Source organism: Zingiber officinale, chromosome 6A (assembly GCF_018446385.1).
Source record: "Zingiber officinale cultivar Zhangliang chromosome 6A, Zo_v1.1, whole genome shotgun sequence".
Taxonomy (NCBI): domain Eukaryota; kingdom Viridiplantae; phylum Streptophyta; class Magnoliopsida; order Zingiberales; family Zingiberaceae; genus Zingiber; species Zingiber officinale.
Genome location: NC_055997.1, coordinates 123,210,602 through 123,222,265, shown reverse-complemented (window position 1 = coordinate 123,222,265; position 11,664 = coordinate 123,210,602). Strand labels below are relative to the sequence as shown.

The following is an 11,664-nucleotide window of genomic DNA, read 5'->3' as shown; positions in this document are numbered from 1 at the left end:
TTCCGATGGAAGAAAGAGAAGAAGAAGTTGACGAGGGAGAAATGGAGAGAAGGAATTCATCTTGAATCTCTCAAATGATGACTACTTATAGCCTCCAAGGAATACGAAGAGTTAAGGTCTCAATTAATTTATTATTTATGATCTTCATTAATTAGGAAGATGAAGAGTTATAGTCTCCATAAATTCTTTATTTATGACTTTCATTATGATGACTATTCAAATTCTCCATTAATCATCATTATGATGATTTTTTGAATTATCCATTAATCATCATGATTATGACTATTCGAATTCTCTTTTCTTTGTATCAAATAAATCCATATTTAATCTTGATCTCAACTAGCTTATGATATTTCATAATTAATTAATAATATAATTAATTTTTATTCTGAAATAATCAATTAATTAATTTTAGTATCTACTAAAATAATCAATTATAAATAATGTTCATGTTTACGTGTTATGCGTGCGATCCTCTAGGCTTTATACATGTAGGCAGTGTAAATTCATACACAGACTAAGATAACAATCTAGCAACAATTTTTAACCACCCAATGTGATAAAATTAATACCAGTCATAAAATATAAACCACCATAAATAGATTGTTGTATAATTCAATCTCTTTATCTAAGCCTACATCCCAATTAATTCAGTACATTATGCATCATTACCAAATTAATTATTTTACTTGATTTTCAAGATATAATAGGCTCCTCTTGAATGATAAATTATTCCTCCCATGGTCATGGATTTCGAATCACTAATATCTCTATCAAGCGGCCAGGATGTCAACTTCTAATCCAAAAGAACGATGAATCCTCGATTGACTCAATACTATTCTCTCTACGTTTTGTGATACACCTAACTACCGTATTAATCACAATTCGATTAAACACTGCTTTTAACAACGTCAAAGCACATAACTCCACGCATAGAATAAATGAAGGTCTCAAGTCAAAAAAATCAATTACACTCGTTCATTAGAGGAATGACCAATGATGCTTAATATGTGATTTCCTCTTAAGCGGGTCGTGCCAGTGTACATCTAAACTAAAGGCAACCCCAAGTATAACTTGAATATCCATCCCTTGGTCTATCTCAACCTAGTTACACTCAGTATTGATATAGATATTCATGCCCCCTCTAGATATCTATCCGATCAAGGACTGTTTTCAGATTAATATATCTATTAATTTATGGGACTTTATCATTAATCACATACGTATAGAAAAATAAATAATTAATGATAAATATTTATCTTTATAAAATAATTATCCATAAAATATATATCAGAAATATCTTGGTACATAAATGCATATACTAATATACTAATAGTGCTGCTATCTCATTTTAGGTTTCATAGAGTCCTACGGGGATTGAATTTATCTAAACAACCTGAATCAAATGGGGTTGTGCGCACATAGATATTGGTTCATGCAAGTTTGATTTGATATTTTATTCATAGTTTTTTTTTTTTTGGGGGGGGGGGGGGGGGGTTAAGCAAGCATGCTTTTGATAATGTGTGATATCATACGGTTTTGGTCGTGGTGGAAATCATGCTTACAGTTTTTTTTTTGTCTATATAGGTTTTGATTTTACTCTTATTTTGGTATTTTAGAAATGTATAAGAATTACACTATGAGAAATGTGTTGCCCATGTAGCCGACAAGAGGGGAGGGGTGAATTTACCTGTAAATTAAAAATAAAAAAACTCTTCTCATTCTTTCAACGTAGATTAGTAGCACCATAGTAATTATAACAACAACAAATGAACAATTAATAAAATAAAGAATAGGTAAAAGGTCAGAGGTTTACTTACTTACAACTTAAGTGGTTGTTAATCCAGACATTGAAAAAAGCACTAGCAGATCTCTTCATTGAAGGTGGAGAAGCCTTTTATACACTTTGAACGCACAGAAAGTTGCTAGGAAATGAATACCGAAATTGTTACATATTTCCTAGATCCAGGGATCTTTTTATAGCTCCTGGAAAATCCTATCCGTAGCTTGAATGTGTCTTCCATTAGATAAGCTTTCTCCGCTGAGGATAAAGCTTATCCTCGACTAACAGCTATCGGAAGGAGCTTTCAAAGGTTGGAAGGCACCTTCATACTATTTGTCGAAGGCGTTTTCCATCCATGGAAGGCACCTTCCATAGAGAAGCACGGGGAGTTGAAGGTGCCTCCTCAAAAGTCACAGCTGGTCGGACTATATCAATGATGTGATTGGTTAGTCAAAGTAGCCTATCACAAGTCCCACAACCCAATAAATTAATATACTTTTTTGGTCTTTTGTGCTACATAGGATAGGGGATATTCTGCTGGCAAATCACACTTTAGAAGCTTCCAGCTTATCTAATCACAGAGATTTGCAGGCTCGTTTTAGAAAATGTGTCAAGGTCACTTTATGACCTACCCTTTTTTAGAAGTGTCTCGTAATTCATGTATAGATACAACAGTGACATTATAAAAGGAGATCTTCACCTATAGGCTAAGGTATACAATGTTATATTTTTCTACACTCACATTGCTACAATTTTTTTACTATTCCTCTCTAAAATTTGATAACTGACTTGAGAGCTAGAGTGTCAACATCGGGAACCCCTTCCCTCACCAGACACTAAAGCTTTTTGTGACACGCAAGATATCGAGAAGTCTTCATCCAATCAATATGGCAAGCCGTTTAGCCGGGTTATAAACGAGCATGCTCTCACGCTATATTCCAGATTTCGAGCTGTTGGCCAGGTTATAAGTAAGTATGCTCTTACCCTATGTCCAGACTTTAGAACCGTTCGATCAGGTTATAAGTGAGCATGTCCTCACGTTTATATTCCAGACTCTTGAGCTGTTCAATCGGGTTATAAGTGAGCTTTCCCTTGCACTTATATTCTAGACTCCTGAGCTGTTCAACCGAGTTATAAGCGAGCTTGCCCTCATGTTTATATTCTAGACTCCCGAGTCGTTCGGTCGGGTTATAAGTGTTGGAGTAATTTAGGTGCCCTAGGTTTTGATGTTTAGGCAAAAGTTTAAATTAGGTTTATTATTGTATTTGATATTCATTGTGAGTGTGTAGGATACAAGTACAATAAGGAAAGTCCAAGTGTGATCTTGACAAAGAAGAAAAGTCTAAGAGGAGTCTTGGTGGTGTAATTCCAACTATGTAGTCTTGGCAATATAAATCCAAGTGTGATTTGACAATGGTTGAAGTCCCGAAGGTGAGAAGTCTCTTGGCAAAGGAAAACCCAACAACTAGGACAAGGCTGAAGGAAGCTCCAGAAGGCAATGCGTGAAGGATGGGTAGACATCCAAGGGATGTGAGGCTGATGGAGAATGCTAGACGGCTAGGTCTAGGTTGGTTGGGTAAGAAAGAGTGCTGAGTGAATGCACTCGGGAGGGGGGGGGGTCAAAACCTAGAGTTAGGGTTCTACTAGTCGACTAGGCTAGGGCACAGAATATTTCTGTGTCTGGTGATTATGAAAATAGTAAATTGGTACTATAGCTATTACTGTAGCAATTACTACAGCAGTTATTGTAGCAGTCGACTGATATTTTCATAAGTCGACTGGTATCGAGCCATTGATATGTAATAGTCGAATTCCACAGAGGACCAGTCAATTGGTGATTTTATTAGTCAATTGGTGGTGGGGAACATAGCTAGATGTTTCCTCCCGAGATTTATTTAAGAGATCTCAGGGTGCTTGGCTAAGATTGATAAGATAAAGGTGGTTAACCCCTATTAATAGTCTTCTAAGCTCTTGTGTGTGATTCATGTGTATGTGATCAAGGTTGTAGTGAAGTTTCTCCACCCACAAGGTGATCGTGCTAGCTAGAGGTTTTCTAGGGATTGATCCACCAACGGATTGAGGTTTTATCCACCTTACAGACACGTCGTGGAGTAGGAGCAAGTTATCTCTAAACCACGTAACCAAACGTGTTAAGGTTTGCTGGTTCTCTTCTTGTTTAGTGCTTAGGGTTTAACTTTATATTTGTTAGTTTGTTTTGTATTCTGCTACGTACTAATGAGTGTAGGAAGTGACGATTTGGGTGATCGACTATTCACCCCCCTCTAGCCAGACGTCAAGGTCCCAACAATAAGAAAGCCTGCTCTTGGACTAGAGTATCACCATTGGTCTCGGACCAAAGTATCTCTATCAGTATGTCTTCTTCAGGCCTCAACCTCCCCCATTAGGGATCGAGCTATTTCCACTAGTCTCGGACCAGAGTATCCCATATGCTTCATGCCCTTCAATCTCTCGAGCTCTGCACCTGCTCAGCTCACGGATTTCGCTCTCATTCGCCTTCGATTACACAGGCTTTGTGTCCTTCGATCTCTTAGGATCCACTCCCGCTTGGCCGCTTGCTCGACATTCTTTTGGTCACCCACTCGGCATAGCTTGGTTGCCTGCTCTACATTCTTTCGATCGCCCGCTCGGCATTGCTTAGTCGCCCGCTTAGTACTGTTTAGTGGCTCACTCGGCATTCTTTTGGTCACCAGCTTAGCAACCCTTAGCCGCCCGCTCAGCATTCACTCAGTCGGCCACTCGATATTCGTTCGGTCGCTCGCTCGACACACAAGCTCCACACCCATCTAGCACACAAGTTCTGTGCCCGCTCAGCTCACGGGCTCTGCTCCCGCTCTTGTTTGACTCACGAGCTCCTCTCTTGCTCGATATCGTTTGATCGCCTGCTTGACATTCGCTTGATCGCTCTCTGGACATCGATTACATTGTTTGCTCGACATTGCCACAACTATTGGCAAGATGTTATACAACGATCCGTTATGATTGATCTCCTAGTTAGTCGGACTCGCGCCTCCTTCGACTAGACTTGAAGGGAAGACTTGTAATACAATGTTTAAAGTGGGCCCCTTTGAGGAGGGGGGGGGGGGTTAAATCCAGGAGGTCGGCTGATATGGAAGTCAAAGTCAAGGGGTCGTCAACATCTTTTAGAACAAAAGAAAGCCCGATCGAACCTTTATGCCGAACGGATCGTGAGTGTTAAAACAAGGGCATGCCTGACCGGACCCTCCAGTTAGGATGACCTCAAAATCTGATTTCATAATCAACGATGAGGTACGAGAAAGTATGCCATCAAGTATCTTTTATCCCGACCGAGTGCCCCAACCTATCAGACATAGGGTTTGATTGGATGTACTAGACACCTGGTCAAGTACAGTTAGAGTAAAGAACTCAAGTGAAAGCCAAGTCACCAACCGCACACATAAACATGGACCGAGTACTCCTCAAAAGTCACAGCCGGTCGGACTATATCAATGATGTGATTGGTTAGTCAAAGTAGTCTATCACAAGTCCCACAACCCAATAAATTAATATGCTTTTTTGGTATTTTGTGCTATATAGGATGGGATATTCTGCTGGCAAATCACACTTTAGAAGCTTCCAGCTTATCTAATCACAGAGATTTGCAGACTCGTTTTAGAAAATGTGTCACGATCACTTTATGGTCTACCCTTTTTTAGAAGTGCCTTTTAATTCATGTATATATACAACAGTGACATTATAAAAGAGAGTCTTCATCTACAAGCCAAGGTATGCGATGTTATATTTTCCTATACACACATTGCTATAGTTTTTTCACTATTCCTTTCTACAATTTGATCACTGATTTGAGCGTCGGAGGGTCAATGTTGGGACCCCCTTCCTTAGCCCAACACTAACGCTTTTTGTGACATGCAAGATAGCAAGAAGTCTTCATCCGATCAATATGGCAAGCTGTTCGGTCGAATTATAAGTGAACATGCTCTAGCGCCATATTCCAGACTCCCGAGACGTTCAGTCTGGTTATAAGTGAGCATGCTCTCGCCCCATGTCCAGACTTCCAAATCGTTTGGTCAGGTTATAAGTAAGCATGCCTTCACGCTTATATTCTAGACTCCCGAGCCATTCAGTCATGTTATAAGTGAGATTTCCCTTGCGCTTATATTCCAGACTCCTGAGCCGTTCGCTCGAGTTATAAGTGAGTTTGCCCTTGCGCTTATATTCTAGACTCCCGAGTCATTCGGCCTGGTTATAAGGAAGCCTACTCTCGGACCAGAGTATCGCCATTGGTCTCGAACCAAAGTATCTCTATCAGTATGTCTTCTTCAGGTCTCAACCTCTCCCATTAGGGGTCGAGCTATCTCCACTAGTCTCGGACCTGAGTATCTCATGGGCTTCGTGCCCTTCTATCTCTCGGGCTCCACACCTCCTTAGCTCACGGGTTTCACTCCCGTTCACCTTCGATTACACAGGCTCTATGTCCTTCGATCTCTTGGGATCCACTCTTGCTTGGCACTGCTTGGTCGCCTGCTCGACATTCTTTCAGTCACCCACTCGGCATCGCTTGGTTGCCCGCCCGACATTCTTTCGATCGCTCGCTCAACACCGCTTGGTGGCCCACTCGACATTCTTTCGATCACTCAATCGGCACCGCTTGTCCTCCCACTCGACATTCACTCGGTCATCTACTCGGCATTCGTTCGATCGCTCGCTCGGCACACAGGCTCTGCGCCCTTCTAGCACACTAGTTCCACACTCGCTCAACTCACGAGCTTTGCTCCCGCTCTTGTTTGACTCACGAGCTCCTCTCCCGCTCAATCGTTCGATCTCCCGCTCGGCATTTGCCTGATCGCTCTCTGGATATTGCTTACGACATTCGCTCGACATCACTACAGCTATTGGCAAGATGTTATACGATGAGTCTAGTGATCTGACTCTATACTCGGGAGTGATTTAGCCTTTGCGATTGACCACCTAGTCAGTTAGACTTGCGTCTCCTTCAACTAAACTTGAAGGGAAGGCTTGTGATACTGTGTTTAAGGTGGGCCCCTTTAAGGGAGGTTAAAATCTAGGAGGTTGGCAGACTTGAAAGTCAAAGTCAAGGTCAAGGGGTGGTCAACATCATTTAGAACAAGAGAAAGCTCGACCGGACCTCCATGCCGAACAGACTGAGTGTTAAACCAAGGGCATGCCCGACTGGACCGACCGGTCAGGATGACCTCAAAATCTAATTTCATAATCAACGATGAGGTACGAGGAAGTATGTAGTCAAGCATCCATTATCTCGGCTGAGTGCCCTAGCCTATAGGACGTAGGGTCTGATTGGGCGTACTAGACACCTAGCCAAGTACAGTCAAAGTAAAGAAGTCGAGTGAAAGCTGAGTCATCGACCGCACACATAAACATGGACTGAGTATTCCTCAAGAGTCACAGTCGGTCGGACTATATCGATGATGTGATTGGTTGATTAAAATAGCCTGTGGCAAGTCCCATAGCCCAATAAATTAATACATTTTTTTGGTCTTTTGTGCTACAGAGGACAAGGGATATTCTATAAGTAAATCGTACTTTAGAAGTTTCCAACCTATCCAATCACAAAGATTTACAGGCTCATTTTAGGTAATATATCAAGGTCACTCTATGAGTTGCTCTTTTTGGAAGTGCCTCATAATTTGTGCATAATATAACGGTGATATTATAACAAGAGTTCTTCACTTATTGGCTAAGATATGCGATGTTATATTTTTCTATACACATATTGTTACAGTTTTTTTAACTATTCCTTTATAAAATTTGATCACTGATTTAATATCGGAGGGTCAACGTCGGAGACCCGACAATATTTTTTATAATATACAGGATAATGAGAAGTCTTCATCTGGTCAACAATGAAGAGGAGTATTTAGTTAGCCATCTTTTTAGTTTTCGGATAGGATGAATATCATATGTTTGTTATCCGAAAAAAAGAAAATATAATAGATAATGAGTCTAAATTGTAGATAATAAATATATATAAATTAAAATATATTATCTCACAGCTGAAAAATATATATTCAATCATAAATGATATAATAAATATATATCATATTGGAACTGATTAGTATAATCATCAGTAATCCAGTACTGGATCTGCTGGCAACTGTAATGAGTAATGACTACTTCAATTTCCCTCCCATGGCCCATCATATTACGACGAGAGGCGACGTGAAATGAGGATGCTCTGTAGAAAATGTGAATGAAAATTATATCATATAATCAATTTAGATTATAAATCTAAACTAATGGTTAATTAGTGGATTGTCTATTAATCATGTCGTAATTAACAAGAATAGAATTTGTTTCGTGTTTAAATTGAATTTATCTATTGGAATTTTTTATTATCAAATCACACTCCACTATTAATTACTAATATTAATTTTTATACTAAATCACTCCTCGGCCATATTTTTTTTGGCAACCTTTTTCAATTACCCACGTAAAGCTGTCATTAAAGGATAACTCGTACTTTATTTTTCAGAAGTTTAAAATTTTGACTTTGTAACTTGATTTATATGATGAAAATTGATATAAAATATCATACAAAATATTTTGTAGTATTATACTGGTGAACAAAATTAAATATTCATTTTTTTTTAAAAAAAAAATCTGAGATGGTATAATATAAAGCTAGTGGTTTGATCTTGTATCTGTTACACCAATAGAACTTGTCCGTTCCTCAGCGCCTGTGCACACACTCTATTTGCATTGTGGGAGAGACATGCACGCAAATCCTACAGAAGGCCTCGATCTCTTCAGAAATCCGATCATGATTAGGGTTCGAGATCCGACCGGGCACGGTCGAAAAGGATCTCTACAGCATTTTATGTTTCATGCAACTTTCTGAAAGAAGTCGAGAAGGCTTAATCAATGACGACGCATGCAGCTAAAGACAAAAATCTTATTCCAATCAAGTCTTAGCACTCGTATAAATAGTTCGCGTACGTTATGAAATATGTAATATATATCACCACGTACATAGTTAGCCCCAATCCGAATCATATATCTTGTGCTGTAAAATACATTTTTTGTCTTACGGAACATCAGTTCTTGTCAGGATGGACGTGGACAACGGAGACGTCGTCCAACGAGTTAGTAGTCTTGATGGCATCATTAGCGACCTTTGGTAGCCCAATCGCTGCTTCATTTTCATTGATCAAGTGGTCCTTGCTCTTTCCCCATATCAGGAAGTAAAGCCCAATCACTATTATAAGTGCACCAAGTAGTCTGCACCAGATGATGAATTTGATAAAGTTTCTTTGAATTATCCATTAATTTATAAAAGAACGAGACGTATGGGTAATCTATCAGTACCTTCCTAACGTGATCTCCTCTGCTAGAATAATGGAGCCCATTAAGGCTGTAATGATCATGCAAAGAGGGTTGAAGGCGGTCACGAAAACAGGGCCTCTTTCCTTCATTACTATCCCCTGAACATAGTAGGCCACTCCAGAGCACATTATTCCCTGCGTGATTAATCAAGAAACAGTACTGAGAGTTGTTTCTTAATGCGTGCAGCTTTATATAATTAGATTCAGTATCTCATCTTACAGAGTAAACAGCCGTGAAGAGGTTTGTGCCGAAGCCTATCAGCCAAGGCTTGGCAGTGCGCTCCACCGCGAGTGTAACTGCTGCACTTTGTCCCGCGCCCAATAGGCAGATCAAGGTACTCAACGACAGCTCTGCAGGATATGCCTTCAAAGTGTTGGACTGCAGTATGAAGAAAGCAGACCAGCAGAAGCAACTGAACAATAGCATCAGAGTGCCGACGAGCCAATGGCTTTGGTTTTCACCGCCGCCGCCGCCGCTGCCGTGGTGGCTCCTTCCCTTGTTCCAAATAAACTCAATGATGGGGCCTTTGTATAGGATCATGAGTAGTGCACCGATTACTGTCACCAGAGTGCCCACGACCTTCGCTTGGCTTCGCCGTTTCTTCAGATTAATCTTCTCAATCCTAGAATTGTTCGAGTCGGGTATGTCAGTTACTACGTTCGATTACGTCCATAATGTGTCTGGAGATTTCACCTGAGGATGATAGCATTGACGAAAGTCATGGCGGGCAAGATGTTGTAGAGGGCAGCAGAGAAACTTGCTGAGGTTATCTTGGCACCCATGTAGTAGAAGTTTTGGTCAAGAACTGGCCTGGAATCAATTCAAATGTCGATTAGAATTGGAGAAGATCGAGTATGAGATAGAGTAATTTGACAAGTTTCAGTACTCGAGTAATGCCAAAACCATAATCTTGAAGAAGACTGAAAGTGTCATCTTTGGCCTCGTTTTCCTATGAACATATACAAGATAAGAGAAACGAATTGTTGGTTAATTAGGAACAGATACAAGCTGGTAGAGGGGGCAGCACAAACCCTTCAAACCAAAGAGCAAATGGGGCGATGACGGCAGCCGCAATGCTATTCCGGTACACGACGAGGACGTAGTGGTTCATGCCGCCTTTGAGCGACGCAACGGAGATGATGTACATCCCAGAGTACCCAACCTGCAGGAACACCATGAACAAGTATGGCTTCAAGCTCCTCCACATCCCATCAAGAGCCATCTCTTCTTTTCTGTGCTCCACGTACGGTACCACAACTAGCTATAGCCAGCTACTTGCCGATCGCAATGGAGAGTCTCTACGCTTAACTCATCCTTTTATAGGTAGCACACGCATTGAGCCTGGGGAGACCAGGGGAGGGCCATGGATGCTGATCTCTCTGCAATTAGACAGATTCCATTATTTGCTTCTCCCCAAGCACTACAATTTTTTCACAAGGGATATGTTCTCAAAGGACAGAGATGCCATGGCACTGCGGTGCTTTCCCTCTCCTTTTGCTATTTAAAATTACGTATTGGGACGTGACTACCTAAAGCAAGGTCGTAATGGAAAGATGCATCAGTGCATGCTGATGAGGTAGAGGTAGCAGTGTAGTGCAGGTTGGAGGGGAGAGCATATAGGTGCGTTCATGATCAGATTGCAACATATTGGAGCTTATCCAATCCTCTAAGAGAATGAAACTTTACCACCTTCTTCACCTTAATGTGAATTAATGCCACCTTCACCAAATCTTTCAAGCTTTATCCGCAAAGAAGTTGCAGCAGAGGGGGGATGGAACCGTATCATATCTTGGATACATGACGATGTCAATTGTCATGCACAAGGTCTACCACTCTGTGCCAGTCGCTAAGAAGAATAAATTACCATGGAATTGTTTCTAAATCAGCTCGCATTCATGTGTCAACACTTCTTATTAATTTCTAAGTCTTATAATCCACCAACTTGAGATGTCATGCATGAGAAGTTGGAGGATTATATATGACTTTGAACAAATTAATCATTCCTTTCGTTTACAATTTTTTTTTTTCTATCAATTTATATTTTTATAAAGGAGGGCTTCATCTTATTAATTCATTCATTCTACAAGAATATTAGTTACAAAATGCATGTCATATTAGATTAATTATATGTCAATGTTAAAACAAAATCAAAATGCATGTGCACATGAGGAGATTGTTCCGGAATTTGTTCTAAGAATGTTTCCTTACAGACATGGGAAAAGTTGCAAGGAACAACTATGATTCTGCTGTCAAATCTGCCACAATATTCTACAAGTTTAATGAGCTCTAAAGAGGTTTAAAAGGGGCTTGGAATTTTCGCCTAATTGGTTTCCTCATTGTCATTTAGCCACCGAAGCTGTAGATGATATGATCTTCTGAAGATGTTGCTGCATGTTGTGGAAGAAATAATATGCCTGATGTGAAGGAGATCAATCAAATGATTCAAGCATGAAATGATAGGTAGCAGAAACTAATATCAAGTAGTGCACTAATTGCAACTCTCACCACAAATCAGTGGG

General features: G+C 40.3%; 1 protein-coding gene across 1 annotated transcript; it reads right to left on the bottom strand.

Annotated features, from left to right (window-relative positions):
• Nucleotides 1-8,737: 8,737 nt before the first annotated feature.
• Nucleotides 8,738-10,549, bottom strand: LOC121997862 (WAT1-related protein At1g21890-like). Its single transcript, XM_042552526.1, has 6 exons — nt 10,177-10,549; nt 10,032-10,094; nt 9,839-9,955; nt 9,365-9,767; nt 9,128-9,279; nt 8,738-9,040 (listed from the first exon to the last, which is right to left on the bottom strand). Exons 1-6 carry the CDS (start codon nt 10,365-10,367, stop codon nt 8,857-8,859), a joined length of 1,110 nt encoding a protein of 369 aa, XP_042408460.1. The 5' UTR covers nt 10,368-10,549; the 3' UTR covers nt 8,738-8,856.
• Nucleotides 10,550-11,664: the final 1,115 nt, after the last annotated feature.